This window comes from Leptodactylus fuscus, chromosome 6 (assembly GCF_031893055.1).
Source record: "Leptodactylus fuscus isolate aLepFus1 chromosome 6, aLepFus1.hap2, whole genome shotgun sequence".
Taxonomy (NCBI): domain Eukaryota; kingdom Metazoa; phylum Chordata; class Amphibia; order Anura; family Leptodactylidae; genus Leptodactylus; species Leptodactylus fuscus.
The window spans coordinates 133,569,531-133,596,694 of NC_134270.1; the positions used below are offsets into that span (position 1 = coordinate 133,569,531).

Below are 27,164 nucleotides of genomic sequence, written 5' to 3' on the forward strand. Positions count from 1 at the left end.
CTCCTTTGTCATTCTTCAGGACTCCAATGGTCTCCTTCACTTTTCTTTTGCTTTTAACATATCCCCAAAATCCTTTTACCTTACTCTTTGCCTCTTTTGCAAGCTTCAATTCGTGTTCAGCCTTAGCTCCTTTGATGCTTGTCTTGCAGAGTCTGCAGACTGCTGTGTACTCTTCCTTAGGTATAGTTCCCATCTTCCACTTTTTGTATGTTTCCTTTTTAGCAGGTTATGTAATTTTTTGGTCATCCATCCTGATATTTTTAGGTGCTTCCCATTTTTCTTCCTTCTAGGTATTGTTAGTTCCTGTGCTTTAATGATTTCCCTACGGAAGATTTTCCACCCTTCATGTGCATTTTTGTGCTTAAGAATTTTGCACCATGGAATTCTGCTAACCCTTGCCTTCAGGCTCTTGAAGTCTGCCCTGCTAAAGTCGAGCCTTGAAGTCTGTGTCTTCTCAGGTCTTCTTCTTCTTGCAACCCCAAACTCAAGTATAGCATGATCGCTGAATCCCAGTGTCCCTGCTACCCGTAGTCCCTCAACCATGTGCTCTTTGTTGGTTAGGACTAGGTCCAAAATGGATGTTCCTCTCGTGTTTTCTTCTACTAGCTGGGCAATGAAGTTGTCTGCTAGAGAGGATAAAAATTTGATGGAGCCTTTACTCTTGGCTGTGTGGGTTTCCCAAGGAATGTCAGGGTAATTGAAGTCTCCCATGATCACTATTTCATGTTTCTTTGAGAGCGTGGTCACTTGCTGTGAAAAAATCTCATCCATGTCTTCTGTCTGTCCTGGTGGTCTGTAATAAACGCCTAGTATGATGTCCTTATCATTGTTTTTCCCTTGAATTACTACCCAAATAATTTCCAGTAGATTATCATTCTGTAAAACTGTAATTTCTGTGGAGATGTGTTCTTTTTTAACATACAATGCATCTCCACCCCCTCTTTTATTAGTTCTATTCTTTTTGAATAAGTTGTATCCTTCCATCTGTATGTTCCAATCATGCATGTCGTTCCACCAGGTTTCTGTGATACCGATGACGTCATAGTTTTCCTTGTGTATCATCAGCTCTAGTTCTCCTTGTTTGTTTCCCATGCTTTGTGCATTTGTGTAAAAACATTTCAGATTGTGCTCTGTTGCATCCTTTTTCGTAATTTCCTTCTGAGTATCCTGTCTTGGGTCCTCTTTACCACATCTAGTAACCTTGTTTAGTATGTCTTTTAGCTGCATGTTCTTGTCTTTCTTTTTTCTTCCCATCCCCTCTTCTTCTAGTTTAAAGCCCTTCTGATGAGTGTGGCAAGTCTTCTGGCAAATATGTTTTTCCCAGGTTTTGTGAGATGTATCCCGTCTCTAGCAAGGAGTCCATCGTAGAGGTAATTCACGCCATGGTCCAAAAATCCAAATCCTTGCTCTCGGCACCACCGTCGAAGCCAGGTGTTTACCTGTAGTATTCTATTCCATCTCCTGATGCCATGACCAACAACTGGGAGGATTGATGAGAATACTACCTGCGCATCCAGTTCCTTCACTGTCTTCCCCAAATTTTCAAAGTCTTTATAGATAGTTGGTAAATCATTTTTTGCCGTGTTGTTTGTACCCACATGTATCAGTAGGAATGGGTAGTCGTCCTTGGAGCTGAGGAGGCTTGGTATCCTATCGGCCACATCCTTGATTTTTGCTCCTGGGAGGCAGCATACTTCTCGTGCGGTTAAGTCTGGCCTGCAGACAGCTGCCTCTGTGCCTCTTAGCAGTGAGTCACCCATAACCACTATTCTTCTTTTCTTCCTTGCAACACCATTTCTTGTTGCTCCTGATTGTCTCTGGGTGACTTTTGTTTCTTCTTTTGCTGATAGGTTATTTTTGTCATTTTCATCCGCCTGCATGAGAGTTTCATATCGGTTACTTAGCTGTGTGAGTGGTGATGGCCTTGTGATCCATTTGCATCTCTTGGTCACATGTGTCCAGTTTTCTGCCTCTGTAGGTTCTCTCAAGTATTCTTCCCTTAATGTATTCGGGGGACTTGCATCAGTCTCTGCAACTGTAGGCTCTCTAGCACTTTCATCCCCTACTGTGTTCTGGAGGCTTGCTTCAGCTTCATCAATGAAGACCTCACTTTCTTTGATGCTTCTATTCCACTTCCACTTGATGCTTCCACTATTCTTTCTTCCAACCTCTGCACTTTTTCTTCTAAAAGGGCCACTAGTTTACATTTCATACAGGTGAAGTTGGCTTTATGGTCCGGCAGATCTGTAAACATATAGCAAGTGTTGCAGCTCACCATGTGGGTTTTCTCCTCTTCCATGTTGCTCATTAAATTTGGATGAATGATCTTGTATATGTTTTTTTTTTTTTTTTCCTCGTCTGACGCCGTCTACGAAGTGTAGAAACTAACGGCGCGCGGTTTTGCGATGTCCTCTAACCAGCAAGACCCAGCAATTCCCAGCAATCGATAAGATTAAGGCGACTCTTCTCCTCTTCCCAGAATGCACCATGTCTTTATTGCTATGGGATGTCCATGTGGTGGTCTAATAAATGAGTACATTTCCTCAATGTGGTCTGAAATCCAGAGGAAAGTGACTGTGATGGTGACACCACCTGCAGGACTGATCACTACACACATTAATAAGGGGATGTTCACACTACTGTTGTGAATGTTCATTACTGACATTCGTCATAGGATGAAAGTAACAGACTCTACCAGCCATATTGTGACGGACTCAGGTGGAGCCCCTTCCTTGTGGGCCTCTTCTCATTGACTATAATGGAAACAACACGGCAGACACTTTCTTCTGTCATGTGTGTTACTTTTGCATGCATTCTTCCATCAGAAAAGTAAAAAATCCAGATGGAAGGGCTAATAATGGGAGGGCTAGCTAGGGAGACGGGGAGGGGGTGTGAGGGAGGGAGGGAGAGAGGGAGGGGTAGGGAGCAAAGCATTATGTAAACAAATACAGAAGATGCCAGGAGCTCCCAGAGAAACACAGAAATCACTCAAAATAATCCTACAGGTATTTGGCTGCACTTATTAACCCAATAATAGCACTGAGAGACCTTTAAAAAAAATTGTCTGGAAAACCCTGAGAGATGGTTTTAGATGAAGTGTGGCCCTGGGCAAAATTAAAAAGTGGGACCCCAAATGCTAACATTTTGCACCTACAACATTGTCACATTCTGTCAATTCAGTGGGTTGTACTGCTGATCTTTGGCGCTTTCAGGGGTATTCCTTGGGTCTTTAAGATCATTGGCACAAGCAACAAGGCAAATGTCGTTCACAGCACAAAAATTATTTTTACACATATAGAGTTATTAAATATCAGGGCCCAATAGTGCCATGACAATCCTTTACTATGAAACAGAATTCCCCATACCCACATGGTATAATCCACATGAAGCTCCTTTTATTGTACAATGTGCCCCTCATAATGCCCCCCACTCCACTAGTGTCAAAGTTACCCCCATGCCTCTATATGAGGAACACAAATAATCCCCTTTTGTCTCTAATCTCCTTACTGCCAATTAGCATATTAAAGTGGTTGTCCTAGAATAGCTGCGCCCGACACGGGTCATCTGTTCATGGCCACTTCCAATACCCCTACTATATACTCCCGGGAGCCAGAAGCCGATGTGTCTGTGCCCTGTATAATTGAAAAGCGCTGGTACTGCAGCTCAGTTCCCATTGAAGTGAATTGTTAATAGATCTGCAGTAAAGCTGCAGGGTCACTATACAAGGAACAGATCCCTCTGCTTCTGGTTCTGTACAGTGCATAGTACAGGTGTCTGAAGTGGCCCCGAAAACATGATCAATTTCTGCATGGAGGAATGGGCCAACATACCAACAACAGTGTGTGCCAACCTTGTGAAGACTTACAGAAAACGTTTGACCTCTGTCATTGCCAACAAAGAATATATAACAAAGTATTGAGATGAAATTTTGTTACTGACCAAATACTTATTTTCCACCATAATTTGCAAATAAATTCTTACAAAATCAGACAATGTGATTTTCTGGATTTGTTTTCTCATTTTGTCTCTCATAGTTGAGGTCTACCTATGATGTAAATTACAGACGCCTCTCATCTTTTTAAGTGGTGGAACTTGCACTATTGGTGACTGACTAAATACTTTTTTGCCCCACTGTATATACTGTATAGAGTACAGTGATGGTATGGCCATAGGAGCTATATACTATATAGAGTACAGTGATGGTATGGCCATAGGAGCTATATACTATATAGAGTACAGTGATGGTATGGCCATAGGAGCTATATACTATATAGAGTACAGTGATGGTATGGCCATAGGAGCTATATACTATAAAGAGTACAGTGATGGTATGGCCATAGGAGCTATATACTATATAGAGTACAGTGATGGTATGGCTATAGGAGCTATATACTATATAGACTAGTGATGGTATGGCCATAGGAGCTATATACTATATAGAGTACAGTGATGGTATGGCCATAGGAGCTATATACTATATAGAGTACAGTGATGGTATGGCTATAGGAGCTATATACTATATAGACTAGTGATGGTATGGCCATAGGAGCTATATACTGTATAGCGTTCAGTGATGGTATGGCCATAGGAGCTATATACTATATAGAGTACAGTGATGGTATGGCCATAGGAGCTATATACTATCTAGAGTACAGTGATGGTATGGCCATAGGAGCTATATACTATATAGAGTACAGTGATGGTATGGCCATAGGAGCTATTTACTATATAGGGTACAGAGATGGTATGGCCATAGGAGCTACAGTATATACTATATAGAGTACAGTGATGGTATGGCCATAAGAGCTATATACTACATAGCGTTCAGTGATGGTATGGCCATAGGAGCTATATACTATATAGAGTACAGTGATGGTATGGCCATAGGAGCTATATACTATATAGAGTACAGTGATGGTAAGGCTATAGGAGCTATATACTACATAGCGTTCAGTGATGGTATGGCCATAGGAGCTATATACTATATAGAGTACAGTGATGGTATGGCCATAGGAGCTATATACTATATAGAGTACAGTGATGGTAAGGCTATAGGAGCTATATACTATATAGACTAGTGATGGTATGGCCATAGGAGCTATATACTATATAGAGTACAGTGATGGTGTGGCCATTGGAGCTATATACTATATAGAGTACAGTGATGGTATGGCCATAGGAGCTATATACTATCTAGAGTACAGTGATGGTATGGCCATAGGAGCTATATACTATATAGAGTACAGTGATGGTATGGCCATAGGAGCTATTTACTATATAGGGTACAGAGATGGTATGGCCATAGGAGCTACAGTATATACTATATAGAGTACAGTGATGGTATGGCCATAAGAGCTATATACTACATAGCGTTCAGTGATGGTATGGCCATAGGAGCTATATACTATATAGAGTACAGTGATGGTATGGCCATAGGAGCTATATACTATATAGAGTACAGTGATGGTAAGGCTATAGGAGCTATATACTACATAGCGTTCAGTGATGGTATGGCCATAGGAGCTATATACTATATAGAGTACAGTGATGGTGTGGCCATTGGAGCTATATACTATATAGAGTACAGTGATGGTATGGCCATAGGAGCTATATACTATATAGAGTACAGTGATGGTATGGTCATAGGAGCTATATACTATATAGACTAGTGATGGTATGGCCATAGGAGCTATATACTATATAGAGTACAGTGATGGTATGGCCATAGGAGCTATATACTATATAGAGTACAGTGATGGTATGGCTATAGGAGCTATATACTATATAGACTAGTGATGGTATGGCCATAGGAGCTATATACTATATAGAGTACAGTGATGGTATGGCCATAGGAGCTATATACTATATAGAGTACAGTGATGGTGTGGCCATAGGAGCTATATACTATATAGAGTACAGTGATGGTATGGCCATAGGAGCTATATACTATATAGAGTACAGTGATGGTATGGCCATAGGAGCTATATACTACTGTATATAGAGTACAGTGATGGTGTGGCCATTGGAGCTATATACTGCACGAATCCGTTGCGTGTACGTTTTTATACACCGAAGGGGTTTTCCTATAATCCCAGTTTATTACATGTCCACAGAATAGGGCTTGTGCTGTCCCATTTGTATGACAGATGAGCATGAACATGGTTATAGGACCAACCAAGGTAGCTGAACGCTGAACATACTGAACCGCCAAACCATTCATATGGAAGAGCAAAGAACACCGGTCTGATGTCCTAGAGGTCAGAAACTTATCACCTAAGGTGCTCTTAGGAGAACTCATTTAACCACTTCAATATATTGCAATAAAATATATAGAAGACCGGCTCACCCACTTGTCATATGAATTTCATAGTCCGGAATGCACGGACACCGATGGACCCACCATTTTCCCCCTCTGTAGCTAACCTTACGTTATCATGGTGGGAGGAACAGTTTGTATTTACCCCTGATAACCCTTTTTCTGGTTATATATTCTGGTACGCACCAGAATGGATCAAGTATGTTAATGCTAACCCTATTGGCCTGTCCTTTATATTTGAGCAACAAAGTTCGTGCATTTCTTTTTTAGATGTTAGATTAACAGGCAATGAAGATACGGGAAATGTGGAGACATGTATATACAGGAAGAACGTAAGTGGTAACACGTTGCTGCGAGCTGACAGTCATCATCCCAGCCACACTTTAAAATCTATACCGGTGGGGGAGTTGATGCGTACCCGTCGCAATTGTTCAACACAAAGGAGTTACCAGGTTGAAAAGGAAGTAACTTTACAGAGATTACGGGACAGGGGTTACCCAGAGTGGTCCCTGAGGAGAGTGGTGAATATAGTAGATCCTATGACTTGAAAAATTTTACTCAAGGATAATATCAAAAACAAAAAATATCTTGATAAAAATAAGAACGAGGATAACAAAATAGTTTTTTCTACTCTCTTCAGCAACCAGTTTAAATTTATTAAAAACATCATATACCGTAATCTATCTATTTTAAATCAACATGTAGTTACTAGAAAAATTCTACACAAAGGTGTTCAAGTGGTGGCCCGGCGAGGGTACACTATAGGCAATAGATTATCCCCAAGCCTGTATCAAAGAACGAGATCTAATACTGACACATGGTTAGCCATTAAAGGGTGTTATAATTGTGGTCTATCACGTTGTAATGCATGTCAATTTATTAAAAAAACTAAAGAATTTTACAACTCAGAACATAATGAGATTTATAATATAGAAACTAATTTGAATTGTAATAGCCAGTATGTGGTGTACATAGGCGAATGTATGACATGTAAATTACTATATGTTGGTTGTACCATTCGGAAATTTAAAAATCGCATCGCAGAACATGTGGCAGACAGTGGTAAAAAGGTGGATCACATGTCCAATCTATCTCGTCATTTTTCTGTCACTCATGCAGGAAAGGTAGATGTGTTAAAATTCTATGCCATAGAACACGTTAGTTGTCCAAATAGAGGAGGAGATAGATGTAGGAAATTGTTACGTAGAGAAGCCTTCTGGATCATGAAACTTAATACTCGTTTTCCAGAGGGTCTCAATGTAAGGTCAGACTTGGCTTATATCTATTAGCTAATAACTTTTATGTTAGTAGTGTAATTGTGGTCCTTCTAAAACAGTTCTATATATCATTCAACAATATAGACTAACTACTATAGTTAGAAGTGAGGCTCTATTATACTTTTTGTATGTTGGAGGTTATATAGATATATTTGATGAGAAGTAGTTGACATAACAACAGTAATTATAATGTTCCTACTTATCTGTAGATGAAATGTATCTGTAGATGTATAAAGTGGATGTATATGTATTTATTAATATGAATAAGAGTATATTGTGGAGCACAGAAGATTTGGCGATATCACAGGTGTTGTTTTAATAATCATTTGGGGTTAATTGGGTGGAGGCCCCACCCTTTGGGAAAGGTTTTTAACGGCAGGTTCAGTTGAGAAAGTTATGCCATGATGAAGGATCTTATCCGAAACGCGTAGGATTTTTTTCATCTATGATACACCAAGTCATCTGTTGCGGTCACTTCATGCATACAGACTGAAGTTTTAATATGACACAATAAAGTTGGAGTTTTTTACTACATCCGGAGATTGCTGGAGTTTCTTCACATATTTACTTCAATATATGGTTTATACACTTACACACATATATATATATATATATATATATATATATATATATATATATATATATATATATATATATATATACACACACACACACACACACAGTAAACAAATTTACATATTACACACATATACATATTAAATATACATGTTTTATACACAATAGACACATATTGTACATTGTGTCTGAATTGCTGAGTTCAGAGTAGTAGAATAAGTAACTTTCTTACTGCAGGACTGATAACTGTGCCGTCCCTGCGCACATCATCCTCCTCCTCCTCCTCCTCCTCCACACTTAGTCTGAATAGCCAGTTAGTTCTGTGTGTGAGGAGGAGGAGAGCGGGGATGTTCTTAAAGCTGCGCATGGGCTGTCTTATGAAGCTGAAGCTAGCTATGTGTGGGGACTGTTTACGATTGTCATATGCTGCAGCTGCTGCTCGTGTCCCATCCTCCCGATATACTGTATACACAGTAGGAGTAGGATCCCACTGTAGGGCGCCCCAATAGTGGCGGGGCACTGGGCAGTTGCCCAGTTTGCCCCCTTCCCTGTCTGTGGGAGAACATGGCAGCAAGTGTCTCATTTTCCTGTAGTGCCACCACCGGAGAAATGAAGCATTACATGGTGTCCGTTGAAACCAATGAACTGTTTGTGTGTTGCATGGAGAGAAGAAGCCCTTCAGAGAGTCAAATATAGTAGCCGATCTGAGGTCAGGTCCAAAGTAAAGGACTCGCTAATAGTGTGTTTGACTTTTATTTGTAACCAGACAACCCCTTTAAGAAAGTAGCACAATTTACTTAAGTAATTGAATGTATTTCACTCACCAGTTAAAGTTTTCTTGCACTAGGTTCTGGTTCATATATTGTAACTCAGATTCCAAGAACTTCATCATTGGTACAATACTCTGTATGACAGAAAACAGATATTTGGGGGAATTTATTAAGCTTGCCATGCCAGTTTTCAGGTATATTAGTTGTGCATTTTTAGTGCATAGCAAGTTGTGCCAGAAATGTGCCCCTGTCTCTATTTTCCGACCTGCTTGCCACTTGTGTGGGGCAGAGCAGAAAAGAAATGGTTGACAATATTAGGACCAGTGTACGACGTGCCATTGTAATAAATTCCACTAGATACAAGCTAAAGTATACTCTGGTAAAATAAGGACATGACGCTCAGCTACATTAATAAGGCTAGGTTCACAAAGAGCAGACACAACCCAAGAAATCCCATTGACAATAATCTGTCAGGTGTCCGTTAGTTTTACAGTAACTGGAATCACTGGACAAAATGTCAGGCTTGTGGGCGATTCCTGACGGATTTGTGGTGGAAAGACACACAGTGCAAATGTGAACCCAGCATAAGATCTAGCTAGAAGAGAGACTCACATCATTGGGATCCCGGGAATCACTTGCGTTCGCTATGGAATGAAGGTGTTTGGCAATTCCGGAGTCCAGCTATAATGAAGTAAAAGTATAAATAAAAAAAATTGTAGAAGACAAGGAATAAAATTGGCCAATACAAGCTGGAACTTACTTTTTGAGCAAGAGCCTGCACTACACCTCGAATTTCCCGATCCAGGCACGCCACAGCACTCTTCAGCTGGTCATAGAGCGTGTGCTGAAACTGTTCCTCGCTTATGATCTTATGTGTTTGCTCCTCCAGAGCTGCCCAATTCAATTTCTGGGGTAGAGAACGCACCACCAGCCGCAGCTGCTCAATGTTATTCACCACTAAACACAGCTGAGAGAAAGTGGAAGACGTCTTAAGTAAGAGAGTAATGGGGTGCAGAGGAAGTGGAGAAGTGTAAAGGATTAGACTGGTCTCCATTTTCACTCACTCATGCCAGAAGTGGTGTCCTTTACTGGGAACAGTTGTTTGTGGGCGGCCAAAAATTTCAAGGCCAACTTCTTCAAGACAAGGCTAAACTGTGATTGAATTCATCCATTCTCCTCAAGCTTAGTCTAAGTGTACAGGCATGTTAATATACTCTATGCTTCTTATTATTTTAGATATTCTTCTATCCCTTATAACTCCAAGGCATCTGTTTTATGAACTAGTGCCAAAACATAACTGTATATATCACATGAGGGAACACTAATGCTTTGTAAAGTGGTCACATACTAGATGTCTGTGACTATGACCATAGTGGACCTTCATAGTAAGTTGGAGCAATAATCACGGGCCAGAGGAAAATACTTGTGGACTTTTGTATAGGACATCTACCATTAGATAGTTGGCTAGTCTTACAGAAATTGGTGGGTCTGAGCACTATTTACCTAATGTGATGTAATATTACCCAAAATGGAATATAATGGAACTTGTATAATTAGGAATATGGCTCATGTAATATATGATATGTGGTGCACTAATACATACCCAGCAGGAACATAAACCCACAAACATACAATGCCACAATATGGTGGATAGTTAACATTGTATGTTTATCGTGACTATACAATGTCTTCACCATTTACCATGTTTGCGGCCTTGCCGGCGTCTCTGGTATCGGATAACTCGTCTGCTCTGTGTTTAATCATTGTGCAGTACATAACAGCGATACGGCACATGTCCTGCGAGATAGCGAGGAAATATTATTAAGAATAGTTGTATGCAACATTCAGGACAATATAAATTTACTTGATAAGAATATATTATCATCAAAATTGAAAGCATTTTGGCATATAGGATTCAAAGTGGACTATAGACCCTAGTGGCCATGATACTACCCAGTGGCTGATCCTATTCATATTAGATAATAGTGCTATACAAATCAAGTTGCCTTATATACTACATGAGATCTTTCATATATACAGATTTGCCATAATGGACATTTATAACCCATCCACAGAATAGATGATCAATGCCTGATCATTGGGACGCCATGTAAGATAAAGTTTGAATTATAGCTGTGGTCGTGTATGCTCAATGCTGCTCCATTCAGAAGTCTATATGACTGATGAAGACAGCAGAGTATAGCGCACATGCATGACTCCATTCAGACTCATCCTTACTGCAGGTAAGGACGGTCCCTGTTCTAGTGATCGGTGGTGGTCCATAGGAATGGGTGGACCTGTGATCACCTGTGATTGTAGGTGATAAAGGTCTGACTGTAGGAACACCCCTTTCAGGTCTGGGCATCAACAGCATTTTACTATACCCATCCTGTTGCAGGACACCACCCACTGTAAAATCAGTAGGATCCACCAATATTTCTAGACCAAAACATTAATTGGGATTGCTTTTATCATGAGGTATTGTAATTTTATGAAACTAATACAAAAGACCACCTCTTGATAAGACCACCCCCTTATCCAGACCATATATGGTAGAAGACCACTTTTCAATACCATTTTGGGTGGTTCTCTTGTATGTGATGATTGGATCTTTATTTTCTCCTCCCCTTCTATTATTTCATTACATCCACACTCCTCACCTCAGTAAACTTCACCATAATCATAAATGCCTCCTCGGGGTCAGGCCAGGCCAGCTGCTGCCATGTCCGTCCAATCTGCGTATAGCACGTGGACAGATCGACTGTGGAAGCACTGTGCTTCTGTAACTCTGACAATGGAACCAGCTGTAGGAAGAAACACAGTTACCAGAAGACCAGATATCATTACTTCTGTATTATGAGAATGGCAGAGAGGTTGGCTTTTGGGAGAAGTGGTTACATTGATCCCAAAACAATATAGCTGTTTATGTATCTACCAGGTCAGCTATTTCAGTGCTGAGGGGGGGAAGGACACTGAAGGACACCGCTGTCAGCTGACTAGTAGGAACAAAGTATAGGGCACATGGGGATCCAACCTGGCTGATGCTTCTTTCCACTGACAACTGCCATACACATTAGATCTACCGTAAGTAGTTGGCAGAGTTTATCCATTGTGGGTGGTCAGACACATTGATAGAACAATATTTAGCTCTGAAGATGTTTGATTAGCCAGACTATCAAGATATTTAGGGAAGCTAGGTGAAACCCCCCATAGGAGTCTTATTGGCTGCCATATTGGATGTCATCAATGTTTCCCAAAACAGATATAATAGCTAAATCTGATAGATTTTTTTGAAACGCCTCACCAGATCTATTCGCACGGCTCTTTGGACTCTCTCCAGAGCAGTTGAATACGCCTTCTGCAGCCAACTTGGTAAACAGTCTGCAAATTTGCGATGGAAATCATCCAATGGACGAGAGTTGTCCCTAAGAGAAGAAGAATTATCCAATATAAGGTATGGAGACCCAGGTTGGTTACAATAGGTCAAGCTGTCCTTGGTCCCTCAGGGGGCCCAGAGATTACAGAACACAATGGTATAATGGTATAAAATCTGTTTCACTCGCTCCACTCCTGAGGAATGGTTCCTAGTTCACTGGTGTCCTGAAAATATCTATTCAATGTGCTTGACCTCAGCTTGTTTCCTGACCTTCTCTCTGTCTGTTGTCCATATTCTTTTGACCTACTGGTACTGACCCTGGCCTGTTCCTGACCACTCAATCTGTGCTGCCAGCCCAGGCCTTGACTTGTATTCACATCTTGCTTTTGCCTTGGTCCTCTGCACTGTACTCTATGGTCTGTTGGAGAGCTGTCACCAACACTGGAACCATCAAAGAGGTCGAAAACCTGGTGGCTTCCCTGCAGAGAAGTCCAGATTTAAGAATGAGGTTAAAGGCTGAAGACTTATGGGAGCGACTTAGACATTGCCATTAGGAATGGCCTTAAGCCAAACCAGTTTGGTAACATAGTGGGTTCGGAACAAACTGGCAATTACAGAGGTCTAGGTAGAAATTTTGTTGAGGACCCAGCAAACTCAATCTGCAATGTCTGCAACATAAGATTCTTCTCTTAGCAGCATTAGAGATTGCCCAAAAGCTCAATGGGGACAAAAAGGAAACCAGAGCTATAATATAATTGATGAATTCATAGCTGGGGGAACCTGTAGTACATTTTGTAAGAAGGTTGGGGAGCTGAAGTTACATCTCTGAGTAATAGGAATATTGTAAGGTTACATTCATATATCATATTAAAATCCAATGAGCATTTTCATGAGCCCGTAGCCGCAGAGTTGCTGTGGATGTGTTACAAGTTTGCAGCAAATCCACAGCAGATTTGCACAAGCGACTAATCCACTTTGACATGATGGTAGTAATATTGGGTGGTTACCTTGTTGGAAGGTAGTCATGGAGTCTGTGAAGTTCTCGTAGAGTGAGATAGAGTTGGTATAAGAGCTCAGAGAGTTGCTGGCGAGAGCTATGGTTAGGGGGTGGAAGCTGACAGACCAGCTGCTCCGAGACCTAAAAGGGAGATAATATATTCCAGTGATATGAAAGAAAAGTATGTAATGGAAGAAAACAACATACCGCAGAGTTACGGACTATTCTAATGTACATACCAGCTCCTCCAATTCCTCAAAGGTCAGGCTGAAAACATCCACCTTAATAGTACTGAAATAAAGGGGACACAAAGTAAACAAGAAAAATCTAGATTATTCTGATATAAAAAGCACATAACAGAAAATGATTATTCCATTACTCCCAGAGCACCGATTCTGCGTCACAGACCATGTGACGTCACGTTCATCAGTAACATGATCGCAGTAAATGTGCCGAACTGCGATACCAAATGTACGGCACTGTGCTTGCTCAATATTTTAGATATAACATTTAAGCCTCTATTCACACAGACAATGATAACGGCCATGTGACTGCTGTTTTTTATAGGCCACCACAAGGCAACTGTAAAATCAATTCAATTGAATGACTGATTTTTTTTAATGGGCCCTCATAAAAAAAGATATGTCCTATTTTTGCCCATTTTCATGGATCTCTCAATAGATTCAAGTGGATGCAAAACAGCCTTGAAAATCTCAATTTTTCACAGCCAATTTGCATCATGGTTGTCTGAACAGAGTCTTAGATCACAACTGTTATTCCGATAAAGGACCAGAAATCCCCCCCCTCATGCAACATGAAATACAACCTGTAGTGTTTTTTCTTTCCTTACTTGTTAAAACACTTGTTCAACGTCTTGTGACAACTCTTAAGGTCAAGAGTGACATCGGCCACCAGGCTGATCAAAGACTTCAAATTTTCCTCGTAGCCCTAATGGAGTTAAGAATATGGTAAGACTTGCAAAAATAAGAAGTAAAAGGAGACAAATAAGAATCTAGGAGAATATATTTAGGGAATTACTAAAGTAGCATTTCCCTAATGTAATATTATCAGAACTGGTTATCACTGTGAGTACTGATCACTGGGGGCCAATCACCGGTATACCCCAGTGATCAGGAGAATGGGGAACCAAAAGTCCCCCTAAGGCCTCCTTGTGAATGAAGCACCAGCCCCATAGAAGTGCTCCATTCACTTCTATGGGGCTACCGGCACTATAATCTCTGGCAGCACCTGCAGCCCCCTCCCACAGTGCACCATTCACAAGGAGACCTTAGAAGGACTTTCTGTCCCCCGCTCTCCTGTTGACCAGAGGACACGGTGACTCAGCCCTCAGCAATCAGACACTTCCACTGTCCTGTGGATAGGAAATAAGTCTCCATAACGGGACATCCCCATCCCCAAAGTTATGAGCTTGCCATCCAGGAAGCATGGTGCATGAAGTGCGCTGTGAATTTTTTTTAACATGGCCACACTCCATTTTTAATGTCATGCCTCTTTTGGGGACATGCACACCCCTTTTTTGGGTATAACATGCCCCCTTTTGTGAAGCAGGCACAAAACATGCCACTTTAAGTTGGCCACACACAAGGCACAAGAATATTATAGCAAACAGCCATACTGGCAGGATCTACCTATGTATTTCATTCTTATGCCTAATGTATATCTTTATTACCTGTATCATTGGTTGCAGATGTTGTCTCTTCAGATCAAACCACTCTCGGGTGCCAATCTGTATAAACGAACAAGAAGACAAATAACATGAATTAACGCATTATTAACCACGTTATATCCAGGCCACTATACCTGGCATGACCGGACAAATTTTAAGTAACGGAAATCACTCAAAGAAAAAGGGGAGGTAGTCCCATAGGGCCAGGGGAGCCTAGTAAATTAATATTCCATATGATGAACTGGGAATCTGGAAAAAAAATCAGACTTTCCTATGGCCTGTGTTTTTACTGCATTCACTGCGCAGACAAAATGACGTCACCTATATTTTATGGGTAGTGCAATTCCAGGGATACCAAAATTTATTTATTTTTTTTTTTTCACGTTTTACTCTTCGTTCACAACTGCATTCGGTATTCCATTCAAGAAATCCGCATCGAGACCCCCCGAATGGACTACCGAACACAACTGCAAGCGGTGTGCAGTAAAAGCGCACGGACCCCATAGACTATATACAGTAGGTGACATATGATCCCTGCATAGATCTGGCGGCAAGAACACGGACCCCATTATAGTCTATGGGGTCCGTGCGCTTTTACTGTACACCGCTTGCAGTTGCGTTCGGTATTCCGTTCAGGGGGATCCTCATGCGGACTCCCCCAGAAGGAATACGAATGCTGATGTGAACGAAGCCTTAATTACGTTAAAAAATTTCAAAACTTTTGCAAAAAAACCTTAGGTGTCACCATATTCTGACACCTGTAAGTTTTTTTTATTTCTCTGTATAAGGATGCCTAAGGTGTCTTTTTTTTGTGGGGCCAGATATCATTTTTTATTAAGCCTAGTGTTTTGATCACTATGTATCCAAATTTTTATAATTATTAGACCCCCTCGTGGTCTTGAACCCCAGGGAATATGATTACTAATTCAATGCATTGCAATTCATTGCAAAATTATGTCACTTCTATTACAGACTGGATAGAATGTCAGTAATAAATCAACCTTGCCTTTCTGGGGAATTTGGTTGTTCCTAAAAACCTGGATCCTAAAGCTATACAATCTACTGCAGGGACTCATTTTCCAGGGATGTATACTGTAGGTACTTTCTTGTAGAATTAAACATCCACCATCAAGACATATGTAGTCAACGGGCAGTCAGCAAGAGGTTAAAGGGATGTTCGCACATCATTACAAATAATCCCTTTGAATATGAGAGCTGTCCTCTGCTCAGTTCCTCTGCAGAAGCCTTAACAAAAAAAAATGTAATATTTCATGCAATTTATCAAAAAAATCTCAGTCCATGCAAATTATCTCTCCAAGAAAACTATCTCTCTAGTACCAACCTATATGTAGCTGCCCTGTAAGTCAATGCCTGACCATTAAAGAGTATAAAACATGACTAGGGGTATTAGCCAAACCAGGGTCACCCATTTGTAGACATCCCTACTGATCACTACAGAGTCGGGTTCTGGTTGGCCGGTACAATCAAGAAGAGATCGGAGAAAGGTTATGCAATGCCGATTTTGTATGTGATGCCGTCAGATCTTTGTGTCATTTTCCCAACAAAATTTCCAATGTAGTCTCCTTTCCAAAAATCTGGTACTTGTTACAAAAGGATTTTACCTTCATGGCCTCGATCACTCTGTCTGGTAGACTGGGAGTAGAGGAGCACAGCTCTCTGAACGCCTTGGTCTTATACATCTGTATCAGCACTCTGTATTTGGAAGAATTAGCACCATGGTGAGAATAACATACAGTATGCCTATGGGTGACAGATATGTCCATTATAGGTCATTGTATAATGGATGTGTCATAAGTTTCTCATGACATGTTAAATATATGTCATACAGTATATCATTAAAGCCAAAGAGTGATGAATGTAATCATTGGATATAGTGGCCTCTACAGTATCACTCAAAGGTTATAATGTCATCCAGTCAATGGCTAGTTTACATATAATCTTCCAGGGGTGGTAACTTTTAAACAGGTGGACGGATTTTAAACACGAAAAGACCAAACTGACCAGGGGCGCAGTGAGAATCAGATGACATACACATTTAGTATTTTGTACTTGGTGATAGATTCTCTTTAGGCTTTTGCTGCAGCACAAAACACTACAGAAAAGACGACAGTACCTATATAAATAATGCCAGCATTTCCGTAGGTATATTGACATTGACATGCTGCAATTTTCAGAATATGTTTTTGAAAACACAACTTTTCAGGTGAGGATTTTTTTCTGCAATGTGTAGATGGGTTTAGTCAGTATTCCTCAGCCTTTTTGCAATGTGGGGCCCCGGCCTTAAAGGGAGTGTGTCACCAGAACTCACCATATCAACTCAGCCCTGCAGATAGATAGGTTAGGGTCACCTGCAGGGCCGGATTTAGATGAAAAGAAGCCCTAGGCTCTGCCACTTATGAGGCACTTTCACTTCCCATTTTTAAGTTTGTAAATTACATGAGAGATAATAAAATACATCATTAGGGCCCCTTCACACGGCGTAAGTGCTCGGCTCATTCCGAGCCGTACACGCAAGCGCTTCTAAACACTTCCCATTCACTTCAATGCGAGCGCTCGTAAAGCCGACTTTACGCGCGCTCCCATTGAAGTGAATGGGAAGTGTTTAGAAGCGCTCGCATGTACGGCTTGGAATGAGCCGAGCGCTTACACCGTGTGAAGGGGCCCTTTCTGTGATATATATCAGGGGACACTGACTGAATGGACACAAGGACTTTATATAGCGTCAGTCAGTAATAGAGGACTTGCCGCAGGTGCAATCACCATTTTTTCATTTCTATAGTTGTATTGCCAATGCCAGAAAGCATCCAAATAAAATGGCCAACAAAAATGCTACTGAGCATGCCCGGACCATTCTATCACTAGAGATCTTTACTACTACAAAAACATGGCCAACGTTGTAGTCTATTGTGCATGTTCTAATGCAAAACCATTAAAACTTTATTAAAAGAACGATCAACAAGATAAATAGTAATAACAGATCCACCGACAGAAATTACATGGGTAAAGATGGATAAAACCTGTATATCGATTGTACTAGTGGGAATAACAAAGTGTACTAATCATAAGACGCAAATAAGATCATGTAATAATAAAGTGTAAAAATGTAGATAATTCCTTATATAGTGTGTATGAAGGATCAATACAAATCAAGCCTAATATAAAAATATATATACACTAAATCAATTATATAGATAAATAAATTAAATAGTGCAAAAAAGTGCAAATGTGCCCGAGTGCGCAGTCAGTGGCGTAACTACTGCGGAGGCAGCTGCCACAGGGCCCGGGACATTAGGGAGCCCGGTGACAGCCACTACCGCTGCGTTTTTTTCTTTTTTCTTAATAGGCCGTTACCGGCTGGAGTCCAGCCGGTAACGGGCCCTATTTACTTACCGATCCTGGCTGGGCTGGGATCGATAAGTGACACCGTGTGCCTCACAAAGACTACTATTATACTCAGGGGTCTTTGTAGACCCCCAAGTATAATGATCAGAGGCCCGGGAAAGGTAAGAAACATAAAAAACTGTGTTACTTACCTCTCCAGGCTGCGGGCAGGCTTCGGCCTAGTTGTCTGACGTCCCATGACCCCGGCCTGCATCCCGGGTCATGTGACGTCCGACGTCATTGAAGAATGCCGATGGCAGAGGCTGACGGCGTAGGAGCCGGGGGACAGGTAAATAACAGCAGTTTTTTATGTTTTTATTCCCCCAGGTCTCTGATTATTATACTCTGGGGTCCAAAAAGACCCCAGAGTATAATAATTGTTATGGGTGTTCACAGTGGAGCATAATGCTGAGTGCAGGGGCCACTAAGGGACATAATACCGTGTGCAGGGGCCACTAAGGGACATAATACTGTGTGCAGGGGCCACTAAGGGACATCATACTGTGTGCAGGGGCCACTAAGGGACATAATACTGTTTGCAGGGGCCACTAAGGGACATAATACTGTGTGCAGGGGACACTCCTTATTTTCGGCTGTGTTTTGGTGTTCACTGTTTTTAGAATAGTGTAATTTTAATTTTGCTAACAATTTGAATGTAGGCCCCTCTTGATCTTGAGGCCCTAGGCTGAAGCCTAGTTAGCCTAATGGTAAATCCGGCCCTGGTCACCTGGATGGAACAGTGTTTTCCCCTTGTGAATTGCTGTCTCTATTACTGCGGATTTTGTGAATATGTAAATGAGATCTTTGGAGAAATGAGTCCAAAAAGCACAAGTGAAGGGTATTGTCATTGAGGACGGCATTCAGGTGACCCTAGCCTATCTTTGAGGCTGAGTTGATATGCTGAGTTCTGCTGACAGACTCCTTTTAGCACTAACAGATGCCACTGGTGTTTGCAAGAGCCATAGTTTAATATACACTCCTGAAACTTTTACCAGAATATGCATTGAATACAGACAAAAAACATGATGTGAACAGAGCCTTACATACTTGTTTTTAGGTACTAAACGTTCTTTTTATCTATTGTGTAAATTAATTTTGGCTGCTCGCACTATAGCTGAACACTCTGCCACCTGTGTATAAGGGCATCCAGATAGTGGACCTAAGCTACTGAGCATGTGCGACTGCTAACACTAGACATAGGGCTTGTATGGGTTAATTAATAGGTATTCCTGGCCCACTATTACAATGGTCATGATGGAATTAAAAGTGGTTTAAAAAAGGGGAACTGCAGGCCATTGGTCAGGGGCTTTGGTGCCTTCCCCCACTTTAGATTAAACCCCTCATTTTTGCAGTAGGTGGCCCTCTTTTTCTGATTCATTATATAAAGGGTAACCCTAGACTTTAGGCTGAATCACTAACCTTAGCAGACCCTGCAGACGATCTGTGGACCGAGAATCTGTCAGTGGGAAGACAACGCGATACCTCTGTAGAATGGACACTCCATATTGCAGTAAAGAGTCAAATGATTCTGCCAGCTCATTTTTCTGCAAGTTAGAAACCCAAAAGATGAGACAGATGAAATAGTGTGAACATATTATAGCGTGCACTAGTCTACCACGCTGTGTGCAATAGTATTTCATTGAAGCCACTAGTGGACTTATCATGTGCACCTTCACCAGTGGCCATATTAAGAACTGAAGCACGCAGATCTGAGTTGAACACATACGCGGCTGAAGCAAGGAGCTGGCACAGGTCAGCTCCTTGCTTCGCCGCTGAACGCCGCTTACTGGCTTGTAGACGCGATGTGATGACGTCACATCGCGTCTACAACTGTGCGCCAGTGAGAGAGAGAGGCGTGCAGAGTGCAGCTGGGGAACGAGGAGAAGGTAAGTGTAATGTGAAGGTGGAACGTGAAACTGGGGGCAGATGAAGGAGAGGACGGCATGACACTGTTATATGTTCAGTATGAAATCAGCAAAAACCGGATAGAAACCTGGTGGACTCCATTATAGTCTTTGGGGTCCGTGGGTTTCAATAGGTAATCAAAGGATGAAAACTGAGCACTAGTGTGAATCTAGACTTAGATAAAATAAAATTCCTAAAAGATCACTTCCCACTGAATGTCCGTGTCGTCTTGTGCAGTCACTTGCAATACTTCGAAAGCTGTTCATGCGAAACAACAGATGTGTGCCACAGGGCATACACAAAGATGTGGCAAGATGGTTCTACAAACAGCTTCTTCATCTCCACATTAGATGCCCAGTCCATGTCTTAAGACAAACACCCTTCCCCCAACAATACCTGCTCATCTTGTAGCCGTCCTTGCACCCAAAGGTATTCAATACTTGTTATATGATGAAGCAAGCAGCTACTGCTGAACTCCAGGCTCTGATATAACTTACTATATGCTAGCCACTGTCTGAAATGACATGAATACATAATAGTTAATATGTGATAAGACGCAGAAACGGACAAAAGGATCAAAGCAAGAGAAGCACACAGAAAATGTTAGATAATTGATAATGATTAGAGATGAGCGAACACTAAAATGTTCGAGGTTCGAAATTCGATTCGAACAGCCGCTCAATGTTCGTGTGTTCGAACGGGTTTCGAACCCCATTATAGTCTATGGGGAACAGATACTCGTTAAGGGGGAAACCCAAATCCGTGTCTGGAGGGTCACCAAGTCCACTATGACACCCCAGGAAATGATGCCAACACCTCTGGAATGACACTGGGACAGCAGGGGAAGCATGTCTGGGGGCATCTAACACACCAAAGACCCTCTATTACCCCAACATCACAGCCTAACAACTACACACTTTACACACTCAATACCACCTCTCTGACAGTAGGAAAACACCTTGAAACATGTGTATTTGGCACTTGCAGTGAGGAGAGCTTGTCACCAGCAGTGAATTTGGCCCTTGTAGTAAGTTGAGGTTGGCACCAACATTTGTTTTGAAAATCAGGGTGGATTGAGCCTCTAACCAGCAGAGTTTGGGCAAATTCATGGTGGAGGGAGCCTCTAAAAACCCCAGTTTGGACCAATTCATGGTGGAGGGAGACTCTAAAAACCCCAGTTTGGACCAATTCATGGTGGAGGGAGACTCTAAAAACCCCAGTTTGGACCAATTCATGGTGGAGGGAGCCTCTAAAAACCCCAGTTTGGACCAATTCATGGTGGAGGGAGCCTCTAACCAGCCCAGTTTGGACCAATTAATGGTGGAGGGAGCCTCTAAACAGCCAAGTTTTGGGAAATTCATGGTGGAGGGAGCCTCTAACCAGCCCAGTTTGGACCAATTCATGGTGGAGGGAGCCTCTAAACAGCCCAGTTTGGGCAAATTCATGGTGGAGGGAGCCTCTAACCAGCCCAGTTTGGACCAATTAATGGTGGAGGGAGCCTCTAAACAGCCCAGTTTGGACCAATTAATGGTGGAGGGAGCCTCTAACCAGCCCAGTTTGGACCAATTAATGGTGGAGGGAGCCTCTAACCAGCCCAGTTTGGACCAATTAATGGTGGAGGGAGCCTCTAACCAGCCCAGTTTGGACCAATTAATGGTGGAGGGAGCCTCTAAACAGCCAAGTTTTGGGAAATTCATGGTGGAGGGAGCCTCTAACCAGCCCAGTTTGGACCAATTCATGGTGGAGGGAGCCTCTAAACAGCCCAGTTTGGGCAAATTCATGGTGGAGGGAGCCTCTAAAAAACCCAGTTTGGACCAATTCATGGTGGAGGGAGCCTCTAATTAGCCCAGTTTGGACCAATTAATTGTGGAGGGAGCCTCTAACCAGCCCAGTTTGGACCAATTAATGGTGGAGGGAGCCTCTAACCACCCCAGTTTGGGCAAATTCATGGTGGAGGGAGCCTCTAACCAGCCCAGTTTGGACCAATTAATTGTGGAGGGAGCCTCTAACCAGCCCAGTTTGGACCAATTAATGGTGGAGGGAGCCTCTAACCAGCCCAGTTTGGACCAATTAATGGTGGAGGGAGCCTCTAACCACCCCAGTTTGGACCAATTCATGGTGGAGGGAGCCTCTAACCAGCCCAGTTTGGACCAATTCATGGTGGAGGGAGCCTCTAAACAGCCAAGTTTTGGGAAATTCATGGTGGAGGGAGCCTCTAACCAGCCCAGTTTGGACCAATTCATGGTGGAGGGAGCCTCTAAACAGCCAAGTTTTGGGAAATTCATGGTGGAGGGAGCCTCTAACCAGCCCAGTTTGGACCAATTCATGGTGGAGGGAGCCTCTAAACAGCCCAGTTTGGGCAAATTCATGGTGGAGGGAGCCTCTAACCAGCCCAGTTTGGACCAATTAATGGTGGAGGGAGCCTCTAAACAGCCAAGTTTTGGGAAATTCATGGTGGAGGGAGCCTCTAACCAGCCCAGTTTGGACCAATTCATGGTGGAGGGAGCCTCTAAACAGCCAAGTTTTGGGAAATTCATGGTGGAGGGAGCCTCTAAAAAACCCAGTTTGGACCAATTCATGGTGGAGGGAGCCTCTAATTAGCCCAGTTTGGACCAATTAATTGTGGAGGGAGCCTCTAACCAGCCCAGTTTGGACCAATTAATGGTGGAGGGAGCCTCTAACCACCCCAGTTTGGGCAAATTCATGGTGGAGGGAGCCTCTAACCAGCCCAGTTTGGACCAATTAATGGTGGAGGGAGCCTCTAAACAGCCAAGTTTTGGGAAATTCATGGTGGAGGGAGCCTCTAAAAAACCCAGTTTGGACCAATTCATGGTGGAGGGAGCCTCTAATTAGCCCAGTTTGGACCAATTAATTGTGGAGGGAGCCTCTAACCAGCCCAGTTTGGACCAATTAATGGTGGAGGGAGCCTCTAAAAAACCCAGTTTGGACCAATTCATGGTGGAGGGAGCCTCTAATTAGCCCAGTTTGGACCAATTAATTGTGGAGGGAGCCTCTAACCAGCCCAGTTTGGACCAATTAATGGTGGAGGGAGCCTCTAACCACCCCAGTTTGGACCAATTCATGGTGGAGGGAGCCTCTAACCACCCCAGTTTGGACCAATTCATGGTGGAGGGAGCCTCTAAACAGCCCAGTTTGGGCAAATTCATGGTGGAGGGAGCCTCTAACCAGCAGAGTTGGGGGAAATCAGGGTGGAGGGAGCCTAGTATTAGCAGAATTGTGCAACGCTTATGGTGGATGAGTATGAGGATGCGGAGGAATTGGAGAGGTTGAGTACAGACATGGAGTTTCATGTTGGGGTGCTTTACACAGGTGGGCACAAAAATGACGGCTCTACCCAGTGGTGGTTCATTTTTATCAAAGTGAGCCGGTCGGCACTCTCAGCTGACAGACGGGTGCGCTTGTCAGTGATGATGCCACCGGCTGCACTGAACACCCTCTCAGATAGGACGCTGGCGGCAGGACAGGACAGCACCTCCAAGGCATATAGGGCAAGTTCAAGCCACAGGTCCAACTTCGACACCCAATACGTGTAGGGCGCAGAGGGGTCGGAGAGGACAGGGCTGTGGTCGGAAAGGTATTCCCGCAACATGCGCCTATACTTCTCACGCCTGGTGACACTAGGACCCTCCGTGGCGGCACTTTGGCGAGGGGGTGCCATCAAGGTGTCCCAGACCTTAGACAGTGTGCCCCTCGTTTGTGTGGACCGGTGAGAACTTGGTTGCCTACTGGAGGAACTGCCCTCCCTGCCGCCAACGTCACATGCTGGAAACATCTCCATCATATTCTGCACCAATTGCCTGTGGCAAGCATTGATGCGATTGGCCCTCCCCTCTACCGGAATAAAAGACGAGATGTTGTTTTTATACCGGGGGTCAAGGATAGCAAAGATCCAGTACTGGTTGTCCTCCATGATTTTGACAATACGCTTGTCGGTTGTAAAGCACCCCAACATGAACTCAGCCATGTCTGCCACAGTGTTAGTTGGCATGACTCCTCTGGCCCCACCGGAAAGTTCAATCTCCATTTCCTCCTCATCCTCCATGTCTACCCATCCGCGCTGCAACAATGGGACGATTCGAAGTTGCCCGGAAGCCTCCTGTATCACCATCACATCATCGGACAACTCTTCTTCCTCCTCCTCCTCCTCCTCCTCCTCCATTAAACGCAGTGAAGCGGACAGATGTGTGGACCTACTCTCCAGCTGTGACGGATCGGATGCTATCCCTAACTCCTCTGTGTGATCTGAGTTATCCCTGATGTCAATCAGGGATTCTCTCAGAACACACAAGAGCGGGATTGTAAGGCTCACCATCGCATCCTCAGAGCTCACCCTCCTTGTGGACTCCTCAAAGACCCGTAGGATGTCACAAAGGTCTCTCATCCATGGCCACTCATGGATGTGAAACTGAGGCAGCTGACTTTGTGGCACCCTAGGGTTTTGTAGCTGGTATTCCATCAAAGGTCTCTGCTGCTCAACCACTCTATTCAACATCTGAAACGTTGAGTTCCAGCGTGTGGGGACGTCGCACAAAAGCCGGTGTTGTGGCACATGCAGGCGTTGCTGGAGAGATTTTAAGCTAGCAGCGGCTACTGTCGACTTGCGAAAGTGGGCGCACATGCGCCGCACTTTCACCAGTAGCTCTGGAACATTGGGGTAGCTCTTTAGGAAACGTTGCACCACTAGGTTGAAGACGTGGGCCAGGCATGGAACATGTTGGAGTCCGGCAAGCTCCAGAGCTGCTACCAGGTTCCGGCCGTTATCACAAACGACCATGCCTGGGCCCAGGTGCAGCGGCTCAAACCATATTGCCGTCTCATCGAGGAGGGCATCCCTCACCTCGGAGGCAGTGTGCTGTCTGTCCCCCAAGCTGATCAGCTTCAGCACAGCCTGCTGACGTCTACCAACGCCAGTGCTGCAACGTTTCCAACTCGTAGCTGGGGTCAATCTAACAGCGGAGGAGGAGGCGGTGGCGGAGGAGGAGGCGGTGGCGGAGGAGGAGGCGGTAGAAGAGGAGGAGGAGGGGGGTGTTCTTCTCGTGTCCCTGCCAGGAATGTTAGGCGGGGAGACGAGGTACACCGGGCCAGTTTGGGAAGCAGTCCCAGCCTCAACTACATTCACCCAGTGTGCCGTCAGTGAAATGTAGCGTCCCTGTCCGCATGCACTTGTCCACGCGTCGGTGGTCAAGTGGACCTTTGTGCAAAGCGCGGAACTAAGGGCCCGCCTGATGTTGAGTGACACGTGCTGGTGCAAGGCGGGGACGGCACACCGGGAGAAGTAGTGACGGCTAGGGACGGCATAGCGAGGTGCCGCAGTTGCCATCAGGTCCAGGAAGGCGGGAGTTTCAACAAGCCGGAACGCCAACATCTCCTGGGCCAGCAGTTTAGCGATGTTGGCGTTCAAGGCTTGCGCGTGTGGGTGGTTAGCAGTGTATTTCTGCCGCCGCTCCAATGTCTGAGAGATGGTGGGTTGTTGTAAAGAAACGCCTGATGGTGCCTTTGATGGTGCAGGAGAAGGAGATAAGACAGGACCAGGGGAGGATGAGGTAGAAGTCAACAAAGTGGCGGAGGCAGATGAAGTGGTGTCCTGGCTCGTCCTCTGGAGTGCATCGCCAGCACAGTCAGCAGTGGCAGTGGCAGAGGCAGAGGCAGAGGCAGTGGCAGTGGCGTGAACGGCAGTCGGCCTTTGTCCTGCCGTTGCTGCCTGCCACTGATTCCAGTGCTTGGATTCCAAATGACGGCGCATTGAAGTGGTGGACAGGTTGCTCTTCTCAGAGCCCCTAATCAATTTCGAGAGGCAAATTGTGCAGACAACACTATATCTGTCCTCGGCGCATTCCTTGAAAAAACTCCACACCTTCGAGAAACGTGCCCTCGAGGTGGGAGTTTTTCGGGGCTGGGTACGAACTGGAACATCTTGGGAGATTCCGGGTGTGGCCTGGCTTCGCCTAAGCTGCTGACCTCTGCCTCTGCCTCTAGCTACCCTTTTTGGTGCTGCACCTGCCTCAACATCCACACTACTTTCCCCGCTTGACATCCCCCCTGTCCAGGTCGGGTCAGTGTCCTCATCATCCACCACTTCCTCTTCCAACTCCTGTCTCATCTCCTCCTCCCGCACAATGCGCCGGTCAACTGGATGCCCTGACGGCAACTGCGTCACATCATCGTCGATGAGGGTGGGTTGCTGGTCATCCACCACCAAATCGAACGGAGATGGAGGAGACTCTAGTGTTTGAGCATCTGGATACAGATGCTCCTCTGTTAGGTTCGTGGAATCGTGACGTGGAGAGGCAGGTTGAGGGACAATGAAAGGAGCGGAGAACAGCTCTGGGGAGCAGGGACAGTTTGGGTTATTGTTCTGTAAAGCTTCGGAATTTTGGGAGGAAGGAAGACAAGACTGTTGGGTAATAGGAGGAGAGGAGGCAGAGTCTGACTGGCTGCTGGACAATGTGCTGTAAGCGTTCTCTGACAGCCATTGCAAGACCTGTTCCTGGTTCTCGGGCCTACTAAGGTTTGTACCCTGCAGTTTAGTTAATGTGGCAAGCAACCCTGGCACTGTGGAGTGGCGCAATGCTTGCTGCCCCACAGGAGTAGGCACGGGACGCCCTGTGGCTTCACTGCTACCTTGCTCCCCAGAACCATTCCCCCGACCTCGCCCACGGCCTCGTCCACGTCCCTTTCCGGGAGCCTTGCGCATTTTGAATTCCTAGTTAGAAATTGGCACTGTATACCAGTAGTAAAAATTGTGGGTGCACGTAACCCCAATATATTCTTTGAATTCCCAGTCAGAAACTGGCACTATATGGCAGTAGCAAGAAATGAGGGTATTTGTATTCCCAA

General features: G+C 44.0%; 1 protein-coding gene across 1 annotated transcript in view; it reads right to left on the minus strand.

The window, feature by feature from the left end:
- Positions 1–27,164, minus strand: part of UNC13D (unc-13 homolog D) — a 72,289-nt gene that overhangs the window by 21,683 nt on the left and 23,442 nt on the right. Inside the window, exons 14-26 of the mRNA XM_075279090.1 lie at positions 20,703–20,820; positions 19,821–19,945; positions 16,622–16,712; positions 15,003–15,059; positions 14,163–14,260; positions 13,552–13,603; positions 13,323–13,453; positions 12,244–12,364; positions 11,600–11,743; positions 10,641–10,736; positions 9,700–9,906; positions 9,552–9,620; positions 8,994–9,073 (exon numbers count right to left, since the gene is read on the minus strand). Of these exons, the coding sequence (XP_075135191.1) occupies positions 8,994–9,073; positions 9,552–9,620; positions 9,700–9,906; positions 10,641–10,736; positions 11,600–11,743; positions 12,244–12,364; positions 13,323–13,453; positions 13,552–13,603; positions 14,163–14,260; positions 15,003–15,059; positions 16,622–16,712; positions 19,821–19,945; positions 20,703–20,820 (1,389 nt within the window). The remainder of the gene's footprint in view (positions 1–8,993; positions 9,074–9,551; positions 9,621–9,699; positions 9,907–10,640; positions 10,737–11,599; positions 11,744–12,243; positions 12,365–13,322; positions 13,454–13,551; positions 13,604–14,162; positions 14,261–15,002; positions 15,060–16,621; positions 16,713–19,820; positions 19,946–20,702; positions 20,821–27,164) is intronic.